This window comes from Barbus barbus, assembly GCF_936440315.1.
Source record: "Barbus barbus genome assembly, chromosome: 17".
Lineage (NCBI taxonomy): Eukaryota > Metazoa > Chordata > Actinopteri > Cypriniformes > Cyprinidae > Barbus > Barbus barbus.
Window position 1 is genome coordinate 1091396 of NC_136745.1, and position 19056 is coordinate 1110451.

General features: G+C 39.2%; 1 protein-coding gene across 1 annotated transcript in view; it reads right to left on the minus strand.

Annotated features, from left to right (window-relative positions):
• The window catches only part of LOC306883133 (radixin-like), a gene marked incomplete at its 5' end in the record, with an annotated part of 30888 nt that extends 14887 nt beyond the window's left edge, over positions 1-16001 (minus strand). The window contains 5 exons of the mRNA XM_079438237.1: positions 1755-1918; positions 2017-2113; positions 2230-2376; positions 2450-2533; positions 15943-16001. Of these exons, the coding sequence (XP_079294363.1) occupies positions 1755-1918; positions 2017-2113; positions 2230-2376; positions 2450-2533; positions 15943-16001 (551 nt within the window). The remainder of the gene's footprint in view (positions 1-1754; positions 1919-2016; positions 2114-2229; positions 2377-2449; positions 2534-15942) is intronic.
• Positions 16002-19056: the final 3055 nt, after the last annotated feature.

The window sequence follows — 19056 nt, forward strand, 5'->3', positions numbered from 1 at the left end:
AGAGCTAAAATTGTAATTTGTAAATAATGCAATTTAATGACAATGTATTTGTTTACTTTTATATTTTATTAAAGTTCTATTTTGACCCCTATAGTGTTTTTTTATTTTTTTTATATCCATAATATTTGGGGGAGGGGGAACAAGAATACAATTCTGCTTAGGGCACCCACTTGGCCAGCAGCGGCCCTGCTGAGAGTCCACACTATATGGTGTAACTATAATTTAAGGATGATAATGGAAGGAACAATTGGGATAATTGGGATCGCATTGAGAATTTTTTTCCAGCTGATGAACAATAAAACACTGACAGCTAATCAATCCATTTGAATTTAAAGGGCTCACTCATTAAATGGCAGACAACAGAAAAGTACATCGCCGTGATTGGATGGACTCAAAATGTAGCATGCTGAGGATATCTGCTGGTTAAATACATGTAAATGCAAGAAGACCAGCAACAATTTTAACTGGTACTGACTCATTGGAAGTGTGAACAAAATTTGTTTAAAAAAAAATAAAACTCTAAGCAGAGTGCCGGATTCTCCCTACTCCTCTCATTTTCACAAGGATCTCATAAATGGCAAAAGCATCTGTTTTCCTTTGGTGTCTTTGCAACATTTTAAGCAGTTGTAGGTCATTTACAACGACTTTCTCAAGCATTCTTGTTCGCTGTGATGGATAAAACACCAGAAGATGGCCAGCTTCTGAAAGATGTGAAAAACCTTGTCACCTAATTCAAATATGGGTAAGTCAAACTGGGTAAGTCTCTAAAGTAATTAGTGGAGACAAGATGGAATTCTAATTTTGAAATGCTAGATTCTGTGTTTCAACAGTATGATTACATTACAACAATACCGTTGGATACTTAACAGTATGACAAAGAAAAATGCATCAACAAGAATACTCTTTAAACTGTGGTGACTCTTTTCAAGCCATTCAAATATGCAACCAGTACCTTGGAGTCAGAATATATACAGATATGACCTTAAGTGCATCTTCAGTTCTGCTATGGTCTTTAAGAATAAGAAACCACTGCGAAGCAGCCAGAGTTGACTGCATTGTCACTGAAATTGCAGAGATGCATTAATCTGAATCCCTAATTGGTGAATGGCATGGGCACATTAAGCAGGCATGCATATTTATGAATTGATTGATTGATTTATAAATATTGAAGGTAGTCCTATTTTTTTTATTATTATTATTATTATTATTAGGGGATGTGAATAGTTAATGCTTGGATAGGCATTGCAAAAAGCAAATAGGCTCTATGTATATTCTTAAACAGTATATAGCTAAATGCTTTAAAAGTCAGTGTGAAGGTCCATTTATTTTATCTTTGTTTATTATCTTCCATTGTACATTTTTTATTATTTCTGACCTAGATATACTAAATATACTTTCTAAAAGTTAAAGTTTCTAAGTTAAGTTCTAAAGTAAAAGTTGCTTGTTCTGGGTTTCTTTTTTTATTTTATTCAATAGGAGAGCAAGTGTAAAAATACCATAACAGAGGAGCACTGGCAGAAGTTAGAGGTATTGAAAAAATCAACTTATATTTTTACCTATATGTTTTACCTGTGGGCTATTAAGGAGCATTCCCACAATGCTTTAAAAAGCTGTCTAGCTAGACAGCTCACTAAGTTTTAGAACAGAGCTATTGTGCTAATTATAAAAGACAGTATACCGGATAAAGTTATTTTACCACAGGTATCATAAAAAATGTCTGTGCTGTGTGATATATCTGTTATTAATGTTGTCACCTCTCTTGTTGTCTCTTGTTCTTCTCCTCTTTGGCCTGCGCTTTCATCTGCTGCACCTCAATGGTGTCTGGCTTGCGGCGTCGCATGTAAAGATCGTGGTTTCCCATGCACAGAGCCAGGATACGCTTGTTAATGCGCAGACGAGGTGCATAAAACACAAAGTCCTGTGGACGAGCAAAGGACATGTAGTGCAGCAGGTGAAAGACTGTGAGTGAATTAATTAATTAATTAACTGAGGGTTAAATTTATGATTTTTAATTACCGGTGACTTTTTGTCTATGGGCTTAATGACAAATTTCTTGTCATTGAAAGAAATATTCCGTATCTCACTCCAAGGGAATCCGATCTTAGGTGTCAGCCTGTTGAAAAACAGGAATACTAACATGGCACAGTCCATTGCAAAGAATTTACAACAAATTGAATTTGCTGTATTAGTTGCATTAAATTTACAAATAAAATATAGATGAAGATGTACTTGTCTGAACGTTCATATATGTTGAGCCCCAAAGCATCAACACCCAACCACAACTCTGATCCTTTTTTATTTTTGATGCTGAAATAGTTCACTCCATACATCTCCAGATCCTGGGAAATCTTCAAGTATTCTATCATAGCATCCTCTCTGTGGGGATAAAGCTTTACTAACCATGTACTCAAACAGCTAGTTTTAGGTTCAGAAGTTGTGAAGTTTCTACCTGATCATGCCTTTGTGTTGCTCATGCCACACCTGGATTCGTTCTTCCCACTGCTCTTTAGTCAGTTTGTGTTGTTCTAGAACTCTAAAAGAAGGTATTTATATGAAAAACAGCAACTTTCAAAACACAATACTATAATGCGATCTTAGTTGGTGTAAAAAGAGTAGAATAGAGAATAGAGAAGCACCTTTGTGGCAGCAGTTTGTCTCTGCACAAATATCCAGGCACGTGATATTCATTGTTGTAGTCACCATATTTCATCTGCACAGCATATGAGGCCAGGAGAACGGCCGTCTCAGGTGGACAGTAGATATCATCGTTCAAGATCCCCTCTTTCACCTGGAGGAAGAAAAGACGCTGTGTAGCTTCTTGAATCAGCTCTTCAACCACGTCCTCAGGGTAGAACTTTGCTCGGAATTTAATCAGCAGTGGGTTTTCGTTTCTGACATCTTGAGCAGTCACCTAACATATAAATACAAATGCATTTGTTAGATGTATTTCAGTATGTTCTTTACCTTGATTACAATCGTCATCCATAAAGCATAAATAAAGTTTAATATCACTAAATTATAAATAAGGAAGAACAAAAGCACAATCTAAGTGTTAACAATTCAGAGGTAGGAGTGGTTTGGAATATCACTTCAGGCCGATCTATACACCACAATGTATCACAATCGTGACATCTTTAATTTACCCCCACCCCAAACAACACAATATATGAATATTTTTATTTAACTTTTTTATATTTAAAACAGCCCGAGCGTGCCTATACATATAGAATGCTGCATCGAACTAATTCATAAAGTAAAAGTGTAAATAATAAATCCATAGCGCATTCCAAGTAATAAAGGGCTTAGTTCCATTTCAGCCAATTGCAAGCGTTTCACCAGTAGTGGGCACTTGTGCAACATAATCAATGATGTACATCTGAGTGAATGAGATGGAGGGAAGTTAGCAAGAGAATGGCATAAAAAATGAATTGGTGTGTCCTTTCTCCTTCTACAGGTGTGAAACAACATGAGTGCCCTCTGTTGTTCTTGGGCTGTTTTAGCATGCTGAGCTAACAAGCTGTTTAGTAAAGCACTGATTTCATGTTTTAGATATGCTCTACATCTTCCAGCGAGGCGCTTACAGACCCATGCCCACATTACAGTTCACTGCCTATGTCTTTGAGACAGTTGTATTTGGCTGGATTTGACCATACCCAGGAATCCCATATTTTGCTAGTGGACCTGACTTAATGGCAGAAACCACAAAAAAATGCCATGTCCCTGGACATCTTTTCGGATTGAACGCTGTGGTGATTGAAAAACACATGTTATCTGTGACCGCCCTGCAGCTTATACAGATGCAGCATGCCCCAAAATTCAGAATGCCGGCAGCATCTGCTCATCAGTGTTGGGGAAAGTTACTTTTAAAAGTAATGCATTACAATATTGCGTTAATAAAAAAACCTTAAAAAAAGTAACTAATTGCGTTACTTAGTTACTTTTTCTGGAAAGTAATGTGTTACTTTTGCATTACTTTCGGGTTACATTTTAAACCTGAGCAAGGCTTGATTGTTTGTTTTTAATATAAGAAGTTCTATTTAAAGCAAATGTAAAAGCCCTTTCACACCAAAAAGTGTAATGAATAAACTTCAGGCTGAAGGAAATTCACGTCTGTACAGTAGAACACAGGAGCCAAATACAGCCAAAATACAGACAGCACGTTACATGTCCCACCAGAGACAGTAATATATTGGATCATTGTTACGCAATAATTAAAGATGCATATCACTCTGTCCCACGGGCAGCTCTGGGGCTCTCTGATCACTGTTTGGTTCATCTCATACCGACCTATAGGCAAAAACTCAAATCTTCTAAGCCTGTATTAAGAACTGTTAACCCTCTAAGCGCCAAAGTCGCAAAATTGCGACAAGACGTCATACTTCATGAAATGGGCTGTAGTTCCTAATCTGGTGTAATGGCTCATTTGTATTCCCTTCCACTAGATGGCAGACATGTAGTACTTCGATTCTAGACCAAAATTGTTCGAGGAAATAGCAGAGTAAGTGAGCTATCGTGTCATTGATGCGAAAGCAATTCAGTTCATAGCGTCTGAGTAAATTGTGAGATTTGTGAGAGAAAATCGCCAAACGGCTAATAAAAAGTTGTACTGTGAGGATGTGTTGCAAATGTCATTCGCCGATTCTGACTCTGAAGGGGAATATTTGCCTTTTGGAAATGACGATCGGCCGTCTAATGATCGTGCTTCTCCCGGTACATCTTTTCCGCGCAATGGTGCCGCGCGCAAGGGGCGATCCTTCACAAAGCACATACAAGTGATCATTTCAACACTTTGCCCAACGGGGATGGGGGTGGCAGGGGTGGACGTGGTCTTAGTGTCCATAGGAGAGCTGTTGCTCTCTGAGAATCGGATTGCGCCGTTTGTTCTGATCGCGCGCTCCAAGGGCCGCCGGCAGACAGTACAGGTGCAGTCAGTTTGGGGTAGATCTGTGTGCTGTGCCATGCAATGAGAGCTACCATACTCTCAAGAACTATAAACTGTCACATAGATACCTGATTGGGCAGATAGCTGGTCAACTGATCAAAAAATAGGCACATATATTTCACTATGGCACAGTAATATAGTAATAATTTACTACTTTCTCCTGTTTTACTGTTGATTTCCTCTTTTCCTGATAATTTGGAATGAGGATAAAAAGACAAAAAATAACAACAACATGCAAATCAAAAAGTAGGCTACTGTTCACATGCGTTTTACTACTATATAGAATAGTAATATAGTAATAATTTAGTACTTTCTCTGTTTTATTGTTGGTTTCCTCTTTTCTGATTATTTGGAATGAGGAGAAAAAGACAAAAAAAAAAAAAAAAAAAAATCAAACATCAATTCAATATCTACTATTTCCTAAATATTATGAAATTCAAGAGGGCCGCCCCCGATGACGTCATAATATGCAAATTAGATGAGTATATTTACACCCCACATAAACTTTCGGTCATGCCCAACATTTTTCTAATTTACAGTAGATCTCTATCTTTAAGCCATTTCAAGCCACAAGCTTTTGAAATCTTGATGTCAAAATCCAGCATTTTTTCCAAAAAACCCTGGCGCCTGAAGGGTTAAGAGATGGACTAATGAAGCAGAGCAAGATTTAAAAGCTTGTTTTGACCTCACTGATTGGAGTGTTTTTGAAGCCGCTGCCACCGATCTGGATGAACTCACAGAGACTGTAACATCATATATCAGTTTCTGTGAGGATATATGCATCCCCACCAGGACATTCTTATCATTCAATAATGATAAACCGTGGTTTACTGGGAAACTCAAACAGCTTCGTCAGGCCAAAGAGGACACTTACAGAAGTGGGGATAAAATCTTGTATAACCAGGCCAGGAACAGACTAACAAAGGAGATCAGAGTGGCTAAAAAGAACTACTCTGAGAAGCTGAAAAAAGAACTTTCAGCCAACGATCCGGCGTCGGTATGGACTGGTCTGAGGAACATCACCATGTACAAGACACCACCCCCACAGTCTGTGGAGAATCAACAACTGGCTGACGATCTCAATGTGTTTTACTGCAGATTTGAAAAGGCCAGACTGACACCCAGCACCCGCTCTGATCTGCACTTCACACATTCACCTTCCCCCCCTGCAACCCCCCTTACTCCCTCCCCCACCATTCTACCTGCGTTTAAGGTAGAATGGTCCTGGAGTGGCCTAGCCAGTCTCCAGATCTCAACCCCATAGAAAATCTTTGGAGGGAGTTGAAAGTCCATGTTGCCCAGCGACAGCCCCAAAACATCACTGCTCTAGAGGAGATCTGCATGGAGGAATGGGCCAATTCTACCTGCGTTCTGTGTAGAGGATGTGAACCGGGTCTTCAGAAAACAGAAATCTAGGAAAGCTTCAGGACCAGACGGTATTTCACCTGCCTGTCTAAAAGTCTATGCTGACCAATTGGCCCCCATCTTTACACAAATCTTCAACAGATCTCTGGAGCTGTGTGAAGTTCCCTGCTGCTTCAAACGCTCCACCATCATTCCCGTCCCCAAAAAGCCCAAAATCACTGGACTTAATGACTACAGACCTGTCGCACTCACGTCTGTGGTCATGAAGTCACTTGAGAGACTGGTCCTGGCCTACCTGAAGGACATCACTAGACCCTTGCTGGATCCTCTTCAGTTTGCCTATAGAGCAAACAGGTCTGTGGATGACGCTGTCAATATGGGACTGCATTACATCCTGCAACACCTCGACAAACCTGGGAATTATGCAAGGATCTTATTTGTGGACTTCAGCTCGGCCTTCAATACCATCATACCTGACCTTCTCTCAGACAAACTGAGACAGCTCTCTGTGCCCTCCTCCATCTGTCAGTGGATCACCAGCTTCCTGACAGACAGGCAGCAGCTAGTGAGGCTGGGCAAACTCACATCCAGGACTCTCACCATCAGCACTGGCGCCCCTCAGGGTTGCGTTCTCTCCCCACTGCTCTTCTCCCTCTACACGAATGACTGCACATCAAATGACCCCTCTGTCAAGCTCCTGAAGTTTGCGGACGACACTACAGTCATAGGCCTCATCAAGGACGGTGACAAATCTGCTTACAGACAGGAAGTTGAACAGCTGGCTGTCTGGTGCAGTCTTAACAACCTGGAGCTCAAAACTGTGGAGATGATAGTGGACTTCAGGAGAAACCCCCCTGCTCTCCCCCCACTCACCATCATGAACAGCACTGTGACTTCAGTAGAGTCATTCAGATTCCTGGGAACCACCATCTCCCAGGACCTGAAGTGGGACAATCACATTGACTCTATTGCGAAAAAGGCCCAGCAGAGGCTGTATTTCCTCCGCCAGCTAAGGAAGTTCAACCTGCCTCAGGAGCTGCTGAAACAGTTCTACTCTGCAATCATCGAGTCTGTCCTATGTTCTTCTATAACTGTTTGGTTTGGTTCAGCTACCAAAACAGACATCAGAAGAATACAACGGACAGTTAGGACTGCTGAGAGAATTATCGGTGCCCCTCTGCCCAGCCTCCAAGAACTTTACACCTCCAGAGTGAGGAAAAGGGCTAAGAAAGTCACTCTGGACCCCTCACACCCAGCTCACTCTCTCTTTGTACTGTTGCCCTCTGGCTGGCGCTACAGATCACTGAGCACCAGAACAGCCAGACACAAGAACAGTTTTTTCCCCCAGGCCGTATCCCACCTGAACAACACATAACACACCCCGGTACTGTACATCTGTAAATAACTCATCAAACCTTCATCTGTACATAGGGCACATGCACAGTCACAGTTCTGTCTATGGTCATGTCTCTTTTCTGTATATTTTTATTTTTATTACTATTGTTATTCTTAATTATTGTATATTCTCTTCATTAGTGTTCTTTATCACCTTAATTATATGTTGTCTGCACTATGTTTGTACTTTCTGTACTGGAAGCTCATAACACCAAAACAAATTCCTTGTGTGTGCAAACACACTTGGCAATAAAGCTCTTTCTGATTCTGATTCTGAGAAGGTTCAACACTCTTCAGCAATAATAATAAAAAAAAAAAAACAATGAAGCACAATTGTTAGTTTATCTAAAGTCATTTTTGCTTATTAGTATGGTTGAACTGGATCATCAAAGGTCAGCAGCAAAGACATTGGTTAATAAAATGAGATTAAATACATTTGTGTTATTTAAAGTATTTAATTATTGAAGGTTTGCGTCATATTCTGAGTTTACATTTCACTGTTTTAATTCATTTTGATGAATACTAAATCAGTTTTTTTGTGAGTGAGATGAATTAATGCACATTCACATTTATTCTAGAAGTACAGTAACATCATGTTCACACAGCGCACACAACGCCTCTGTACTTCTGATTTCTCCCAATATGGGAACAGGAGACTTGTGAATCAATAAATGGGAAAACAATAAATGGGAAAACAAAGTAACTGGCGTTACTTTTTTGAAAAAGTAACTCAGATATTTTCTAATTAAAAAGTAATATGTTACTTTACTAGTTACTTGAAAAAAAGTAATCTGATTACATAACTTGCGTTACTTGTAATGTGCTACCCCCAACACTGCTGCTCATCACCATTAAGCACCTGTTCAGCCTCATTTTTGGTATCGTTCCACCACCTAACCTTAGGCTCAACAGAAATTATGTTTTTCTGATGATGCCCAAATGTGATACTACATGGTACTCCTGCTTCCCCTCTGTGTCCCAGGGGAACTGCATGGGTTTTGATGACAACTGACCACAGATGATTACATTATTTTAAACAAGTCTCTCCAAAGATTACTGTTATAAACATGAGCCATGTCCAAAAGGCAAACAAGGTGTTGCTACAATTTATAGCAATATTTTCAGTAATTCTCAGAGGTCGGGTTTCAAGTATAACTCGTTTGAAGTAATGGTGCTTCGTGTAACATTATCCCGAGAAACAAGTGTTAATGATAAATCCATGTGATGTTTGTACTGGCTACTGTATACAGGCCACCAGGGCACCATATAGACTTTATTAAAGAATTTGCTGATTTTCTATCAGAGTTAGTACTGGCTGCAGATAAATTCTTAATTGTTGGAGATTTTAATATCCATGTCGATAATGAAAAAGATGCATTGGGATCAGCATTTATAGACATTCGGAGCTCTATCAGGGTTAGACAACACGTATCAGGACCTACTCATTGTCAAAATCATACTCTAGATTTAATACTGTCACATGGAGTTGATGTTAATGGCGTTGAAATTCTGCAGCAGAGCGATGATATCTCAGATCATTATCTAGTCTCATGTATATTCCATATAGCTAAAGCTGTAAATTCAACTCCTTGTTATTTACCAGTTGGGCAAAAAAGTATTTAGTCAGCCACCAATTGTGCAAGTTCTCCCACTTAAAGAGATGAGAGAGGCCTGTAATTCTCATCATAGGTACACTTCAACTATGAGAGACAGAATGGGGGGAAAGAATCCAGGAAATCACATTTTTTAGGATTTTTTATGAATTAATTGGTAAATTCCTCTGTAAAATAAGTATTTGGTCACCTACAAACAAGCAAGATTTCTGACTCTCACAGACCTGTAACTTCTTCTTTAAGAGGCTCCTCTGTCCTCCACTCGTTACCTGTATTAATGGCACCTGTTTGAACTCGTTATCAGTATAAAAGACACCTGTCCCCAACCTCAAACAGTCACACTCCAAACTCCACTATGGCCATGGCCATGGCCATGACCATGACCATGACCATGACCATGACCATGACCATGACCATGACCATGACCATGACCATGACCATGACCAAGGGCAAGAGCAAGAGCAAGAGCTGTCGAAGGACACCAGAAACACAATTTGTAGACCTGCACCAGGCTGGGAAGACTGAATCTGCAATAGGCAAGCAGCTTGGTGTGAAGAAATCAACTGTGGGAGCAATTATTAGAAAATGGAAGACATACAAGACCACTGATAATCTCCCTCGATCTGGGGCTCCACGCAAGATCTCACCCCGTGGGGTCAAAATGATCACAAGAACGGTGAGCAAAAATCCCAGAAGCACACGGGGGACCTAGTGAATGACCTGCAGAGAGCTGGGACCAAAGTAACAAAGGCTACCATCAGTAACACACTACGCCGCCAGGGACTCAAATTCTGCAGTGCCAGACGTGTCCCCCTGCTTAAGCCAGTACATGTCCGGGCCCGTCTGAAGTTTGCTAGAGAGCATTTGGATGATCCAGAAGAGGATTGGGAGAATATCATATGGTCAGATGAAACCAAAATAGAACTTTTTGGTAAAAACTCAACTCGTCGTGTTTGGAGGAGAAAGAATGCTGAGTTGCATCCAAAGAACACCATACCTACTGTGAAGCATGGGGGTGGAAACATTATGCTTTGGGGCTGTTTTTCTGCAAAGGGACCAGGACGACTGATCCGTGTAAAGGAAAGAATGAATGGGGCCATGTATCGTGAGATTTTGAGTGAAAACCTCCTTCCATCAGCAAGGGCATTGAAGATGAAACGTGGCTGGGTCTTTCAGCATGACAATGATCCCAAACACACCGCCCGGGCAACGAAGGAGTGGCTTCGTAAGAAGCATTTCAAGGTCCTGGAGTGGCCTAGCCAGTCTCCAGATCTCAACCCCATAGAAAATCTTTGGAGGGAGTTGAAAGTCCATGTTGCCCAGCGACAGCCCCAAAACATCACTGCTCTAGAGGAGATCTGCATGGAGGAATGGGCCAAAATACCAGCAACAGTGTGTGAAAACCTTGTGAAGACTTACAGAAAACGTTTGACCTCTGTCATTGCCAACAAAGGGTATATAACAAAGTATTGAGATTAACTTTTGTTATTGACCAAATACTTATTTTCCACCATAATTTGCAAATAAATTCTTTAAAAATCAGAATGTGATTTCCTGGATTATTTCCCCCCATTCTGTCTCTCATAGTTGAAGTGTACCTATGATGAAAATTACAGGCCTCTGTGGGAGAACTTGGACAATTGGTGGCTGACTAAATACTTTTTTGCCCAACCATTACTTCTACAACAAAAGACTTCTTTATAAATAATCTTCCTGCTTTATCTCAATTCCTCAGCATATCCAATAGCTTAGGGCCATCAAGAATATCTTGATGATGTAACAGAAACTATGGACTCTCTCTTTTCTAGCACTTTAAGGAAGATTAAGGAAAACAGTCCGACACTGTGGTATAATGAGCACACTCGCGCCCTAAAGAGAGCAGCCCGGAAAATGGAGCACAGCTGGGAGAAAACAAAACTAGAGGTATTTTGAATTGCATGGCGGGAATGTACCTTCTCCTACAGAAAAGCATTAAAAACTGCAAGATCTGATTACATTTTCGTCTCTTTTAGAAGAAAACAAACACAACCCCAAGTATTTATTTAATACAGTGGCTAAATTAACGATAAAAATAAAGCATCAACAGGCGTTGACATTTCCCAAAAGCATAGAAGTAATGACTTTGAAGTACTATACTTCCAAGATCGATACTATTAGAGTAGCGGCGTAATGGTACAAGTATTCATACTATAAATTTTAGATGCGGGTCTTTCGGCTCGGTATGGACGTTTACCGAACAAATCATTCAGTTTTTTCAGGAAATTCTGACAATAAATGCCTTTTTGGCGCTCTTTGATGAGGCGTGACAGCTTGCTGTGTAAATGCTTCAGTTCAGCGCGGAGCTCAAGCGAGCGCGATCAGCTCTTCCTCTTTAACTCTAGTTTGAACGCAAAATAAACATGAATTAACATCTCATGCCTCATGTAATCACACAATCAGTGTTTCACTCAGGGAAATATGCGATTAAAGCAGCTTGTAAACAAAATGTCACATAGCATTTCATTTACCTCAGACAAGTCATCAGTGTCTACAGCTCATCAATTCACCAGAGAAATGAAGGCTAGAGAAGAGCATTTCACAAAATATTAGACTTGGCTAAATTTTGCTTTACCTGTTAGTTATGTCTTAATCTTGTAATGTAGGCCTATATTTAAATAAATGTTTTATGAAGCAAGTTATGACAACAAATACAAATTGTAGCCTACAATTTAGAAGTTCATTTAAAAACTGCATTCAGTGCAATTTATATGTTTGCATATGATTTGCGAGTGTTGATTATTATAGTTAAAAATAAATAGTAATTAAATTGAAGTTTGGGCTCTGTGGTTAATTGCAAACTCATAGTAATGCAAAAGGACTCCCCATGTTACGATCGCCAGCTAGCGTGCCCATGAACTCCATTAGGGGGCACTCCATTTCCCATGTGTTCCTTGCCCCTCATGTGATCTTGTCATGTGCTACCCTTGTATGTGTGGCATGTTCTGATTGGTTCCATGGTTGTATGTGTCTTGTTTTCATTGGTTGGTTTTGTCATGTGTTCTCCTGGTCTAGTATAAAAGATGCTCACACTAGGCTTGTTTGACTTCATGCGGCGCAAAGATCGGTTACCGCCTGACAAAAGCAATGCATTCTGGTTAGAACATTTGTCTGACTTTGATCGGCGCTGCAGCCGCCTTACGATCACATGTGCCATCAAAGTACCGCGAGAGCAAAACGAGACCAGCCGTCGAGGTCAGGCGCTGCAGTTTCTCAATATCGTCTGCAAAAGCCTTGATGGCGACACACTTTATACTCATTGGTTAGATTCTGTGATGACAAGCACGAGGTGTGTTGAGTGTTTATTCTAATTCCAATAATGCTCACAAATCTGTGTTTTTTTTTTTTACAATGTCCTCATCTGTATATCTGTATAGTTGTATGTACTTATGTTTAAACTGTATTTATCTGTATTTGAACATCTACTGTAAGTGTTTAATGTTAACTGTATGCACCAAGGGTCTGAGAGTAACGCAATTTCAATTCTCTGTATGTATGTGCCGTACATGTGGAAGAATTGACAATAAAGCAGACTTGACTTGACTTGACTTATAACAGTAAAGCTTTTTAGTATAGTCACACTGTTATCTTGAGTCATTTTTATCAAAAACACTGATAAAAGCATATATATCCCCACTTTGTTGGTATTTAAATAGTATAGGTTTGTTTAATTTTATTCATGAACCAATGGCGCTGTATTAAGCAGTATATAAAAAAAGTGTTTCTGTTGCTCATAAAAACGTTTTGTATTTGACAAATATTGCATTTAATTCACTTTATCTGTGATAAGAGTATGGAAACAGCGTGAGAGCATCACTACCAGGAGCAGAAAGTGTCCGACTTGACATCTCCGCTTTTAATTCCAAGCGGCTACTCTCGCCAGCCGGTGGCAGACTAATACAGTTCATCTCGAACAAGCCTACTCACTCTAGAGTGCTGATTATTGAATAGCCATTTCCTTGTTCCTAATTTCTGAGTTTACCTTTCCGTGTTTCCTTGTTTACCCGTGTTTTGATCTTTGGACTGTTTCCTTGTTTGTTGATTGATTGCCGCCTGCCCTGACCACTGTCTGTTTATTGGACTACTCTTTTTCCTCTGCCTTGGATTATATTGTTTGCTGGTGCCCGACCCTGCCTGTTTTGACCACGTCTGTTAATAAAGCCTTGCATTTGGATCCTCCAACTCCGTTGTCACACTCTTCACGTTACACCCCATAGTTTAGAGCAGAAGCTGAGGGTGATTTTTAGGCCTATAGATTTTTTTTTTATTATTAGGTAGATTTAAAGACATTTTTAATTATAATTCCATTCATTTAAAGAAAGATTAATTTATACAGTAAAACATTGTTTAATTTAAAAAAAATATATATATATATATATATATATAGTATTTTTTCCTCCTGCTGTACCGAAACCCTATTCCAACCCTATGTACCCTATTCCATCTAAGCTAATTAAAGGGGTCATATGATGCGATTTCTTGTTTTCTTTTTCTTTAGTGTGTTATGTAGCTGTTTGTCCATGTATACGATCTGCAGAGATACAAATCTCAAAGTCTCCCACAAAAGGATTTATTCTATCTAAAAGAAAAGGCTGATCCAGACACCTCATTAAAACACGCCCCCACATGTCTATATCACGATGTGGAAATATTTGCATAATGCAGCCCAAATGTGCATGCCAAGAAAGAAGGCGTGGTTTCAGTAACCGCAGTAGTATTGAAGCAGCCATGTCAGGGAGACGCTGTGTGTTTCTATACAAAAGCAAAAGCACTTTATTTGGCCTTCCGAAAGTAGATGCAATTAGGAATCATTAAGATTACTTACAACACCCAATGTACTTGTTACATCGTTATAAAAATGGCATCTATGCATTCAAAGAGATGGTCTACATAAGTTATTGTTTTCTCCCAATTTTGAATGGCTATAAAGAGACTCAACTATTTCTTAAAGAAGCTTCCTTTCACATGTTGGGCCCGACGTTCTTGTTCTTTGGTCAGTGACAGAGAAGGATTAGCTTACAAACGTTGCATATGCAAATTTCCATGTTTCGATTTCCATGCATAACATGAAGCTCCTATGCTTTGGTTTATAAAAGCCAGACAGGATTCTGATATGCAGTCCATGACGTTCATCAGAATGACAATCTGTTTTGTCACTATGCGTGCCTTTCTATCTCAGTCTCAGTCTCTTGCTTAGTTTCATCTCTGTGCATCTTTCCAGTTTGGGACATTTTTGAGACTGATTGCAATGCTAATGGAATGCATTGTTGTGATTCCTTTAGGGCTACTTCACCTACAACCACTGCAGGTGTGGAACAACAGCCTTTAGTTGCACCCATCTCATCATCTCCATCAACAAATTATGGTGTTATTGCATACATGCTTTTTTGGAAATGGGCATCACTAGTCTTTTTGACAGTGGGCATACCATTAGGTAATAATGACCAACACATCCTTTGGAACCATCGAGGCATCAGTGGCCAGTGGTTGGAGGTCCAGCCTATGGACAACATTTACCTGCTGGAAATGCTTGTAGCTTCTCTGGCTTTAAAGCACTTTTTTTCCAGTGCTGGCAGGCCGCCACGTCCCTTTGTGCACAAAGTCAAGAGTATTTGCTACGGCTCACTCACAGCATTCTAACGTGGTCACTTCTCCAGTTTGCTTCATTATAGGGATGTTTATGTACTGCGGGCTGCAGATGCTCTGTCCAGGAACTGGCTACATATTCACCAGTATGTAGTTTTAGGGATCTGGCAGGAGTTTGGTCAGGTGAAAATAGATCTGCTTTGGAAGAAACAACCCACTTTCAAGGGGGTTACCAGCTGTTATGTTTAGGGTTAAGGATTGGTTATGAGAATATATAGATGTATGAATATATAAAAAAAACAGTAAATCATTCCTGGAAATTGATAATGCAAATGCTGAATTTAATTTTAAATGCTATGAAATAGCATATAATAATAATAATAATAATGTGTTGATATTGCAGGATCATGCTACTCAGTAAAACACTGGGCAGAAAATATGTCTTTTTATGAGAAAAGCTCTGATAGGGGGATTAAAATTTTGACGTCTGGCAACCACAAGCATGAAAACTTGTGGAGGTCTATCATTTCTGTTCTCATTTTTGCTGAAGAAAATGCATTTTATTAAATACACCTCTGTCAAATTGACTGCTATTGCTTTGTGATTGCCTCAGTCATACAGCAAGTGGTAGTGGGTGAATATTCTTCAGCTAAAAGTGTGCATTTCACAATGAACACACTTATGCAGAAAAATTGTTAACTGGTTGAAAGACTAAAAATAATATTTGATTATTTATTAAGTTAAAATTTCAGTTGTTTCTTTTTTTTCTTAAAATCTTAAAAAAAAAAAAAGCATGCAAATATGATGAAGATTAACCCGCTTATTGAGTTTCAGCCATGTAGAGAAGCCCTTGCTGTCCTGATACTGCAGTCCAAAGTACCAGATCTCTCGGAGTCCAATCGTTTTCACAACCTTCAAGAGGACAAATGCAGTGATCTCATTCATTGTTCAATGTGTATTGCGTTGCATTTAATGACTTGTCTAAATTCCATACAAAATACATACTTGGTCAAAAAGTTGTTTACCAGTGGTACTGGGCTGAATGGCAAACTCCAGCTCAGCATCCATTGTAGTGACCCGTACGTTTATCTGAAAATACATGATGTGCAATAACACATGGCTTTGTTAAAACTATTATATATCACCTGCAGGTAGGGTCAGCTGCATTTTGAACAACTGAAATATGCCACCATCATTTCTTGACAAGTAACCCCCCCCCCCCCCCCCCCCCCCAATGAAAGATAACTTGAGAAGAAATGGAGGCCTTTGAGATGAAAGATTCATGGGTGTTACACATTCATAAACCTGAAATAAGATAAACAAAACACTAGTAATCAGAAGAGGGGCATCAACATTTAGACAGAGTCACATCTCAAAACCCGGGCTTAAAAGCAGGGTTTGGAACGAAGTTATCTCAGGGTTCAGCGCAGCGTGAAAAGACCAAAAATTGACTAGATTAAGGATTATGAGTATAACTTTATTTGATTTAAAATAAATTGACAAGTATTTACAATAACATCCAAATTAACTAAAAGGTTTGCATTAGGCACAAGTTCTAAACTGAGAAAATATCAGTGAACCACCACATTCCATTCAACTCAACTCAAAGAGCAAAAAAGCTTCTATAATCATGTTTATTTTGTATTTGAAAAAGATAAAGTTGGTATTAGAGAGAGGGAGAGAGAGTACAAAAGCTATTTCCCCTTACTGCTTTAACACATAGCCTATCATATGAATATCATTGTTCTCACAAGCAAAAAAGTTTAAGATATTTGAAAAAAAAACATATTAATGAATCTGCAATAATATATATATAATCAGTACTCACAGACATTTGACTATATTTGTATAGTTCCTCACTGTTGTCTCGTAATGGCCCGCTCTCGTCAGAGTCATATGAAAGGACTTGTGATATTCTTCAGGATTACCCTAGTTAATGTGCTCCATTGTGCCTCTAATCCAATGGCAGCGCTGGAATCTCTCTTCAGATTTAAGCCTTGTGTGGGAATTTGACCTCAGATGGATATCAAAAGGAAAGGAATATAAATAATATTTACAGTATGCAATTATTTATAAGGAATTTTTGTTGAGGTTCAATGCAAGCATATAATAGCAGACATGTAGTCAGCTCAGCTGTCTGTAGCATTCTGTGTGCAAGTGTTTCCTAATGAAAAATAAATGTACTAAAATGTTTGAAATACATTTATTTCATGCTAAGGCATTTACATATGTATGTACTTAAATTGCCCATATTATGGATTTTTGAAAATGAGTTATCATGCAGTGTGTAACACAGCTCTAAGTGAATGAAAACATCCTGAAAAGTTTTAAATCTGAAAGTGCAGTGTGTATAAATGTATTGGCTGTATCCGAAATCACCCCCTATACCCTCAAATATTTGAGGGGACAGCCATTTTTAGTGGTGTCTGAAACCATAGTGGATGTTCTCGAGTGCACTCATTCAATCCCATAATGCACCGCAAAAACGAGTGTACAACCGATGTACACTCAACGGCTAGAGATAACCCATAATGCACTGTGAGAGTCGCGCTTCAAATGAATTCCCGCGTCTCGCCAGAAGATGGCGCCCGCAGCTGAATCATGCATTCATTCATTCATTTTAAAAGCGCTTGTCCACGGCATAATAAGTGTAATACAACACAGATACAAATTCGTTGTAAATGAACTAATTTCTGTGACAGAGTTCAAGATAAATCCTTTAATCTTACTACTGGAGCGGCCCATTTCAAATGATTATTAAACAGCAAGCAAACTATGCAAAAGCGGCAGTCCTTCCGGTTCACTCAGTGTCCGAATTCACTCACTCGTTTTCATTCACTTCAAGTGAACTGTATGAGTGGACTAATGTAGGGAATAGTGAATGAGGGTATAGGGGGCGATTTCGGATACAGCCATTGTCTCTCAAAAGAAAGAGACGATTCTGAATCATTGAAACGTGTCGTTTTTTAAAACTAATCCCAAGCTGTTTCATGTTGACGTCAACATGAAACATTAGCATATTGCCCACCCACTTGCTGCGTGCACAGACCTGGGAAAACTTGATTTTATGCGTTGGTCTGAATGAAAATGCAAATTCATTTTTTGCCAGTAGGTGCTGCTTTTGGAGCATTAAAAATAGTTGTTTCCCCGGTAACGCTGTACACAAAGCAGCACTGCTTGAAAGCGACCAATCGGACCAATCTCCGCAGATTAGCGTCACGCAAAGGAGGGGTTTGGAAAAATGAATCGTTGAGCGAATCGTTTAGGAGTAATAATAAATACATATTATAAGATAAAGGATAAATGCATATTATAAGAAAATTTAATTTTTGTGACCTTGCATGCATGTCAACATGTTGTTGGGACTCCCAAAACCAAAATATGAACCTTTCATAACCCATAATAGGGGCACTTTAAGAAAAAATACCCTGCAATTGTTGTTTTAGACTGGTATTGTTATACCAAACTGGTATACTTAAAGGCTGCTAAATTGGAACTGTTTGTTTGTTTATTTATTAACGCCATTCCAGCATCTATGGCTGTATTCATGGTGAGAACCAGTTAACCCAAACACAAGTCTGTCTACACAAGTTGGGGGACAGTTTAGAATCTTCAACCTGCATGTCTTAGGGCTATGGGAGTAAACCCAATCTGGCACAGGGAGACCACGCATCCACACAGAAAGGTCTCCTTTCCCTGCCGGGGATCGAACCAGGGACCTTCTTGCTGTGAAACAACAGTGCTAACTACTGAGCCACTGTGCCAAACCTGCTAAATTGGAACAACTGATTGTGTGCTTAATGTACTCCAGTAGTGCTGAGGTACAACTAAAGATATACTGAGTATATTTGATTGTGCTAAAGTGGAACTATTGCAAGTATACTTCAGGTACACTTTAAATATTTGGCATCTAAAGACCGATATTATTCAAAGATCATACAATCCTCATCAATAGTGACATTAAAACACATTTTAGGCTTAATATTAAGAAATGTGCATTGTGCACAAGTACTACGCCAAATAAAGTTTGATTATTATTATTATTATATCAGTAACTCTTGAGCAATATGTCAGTAAATATGTCAATACATTTGAACTAGACTTAGTATGAAAGAAGTG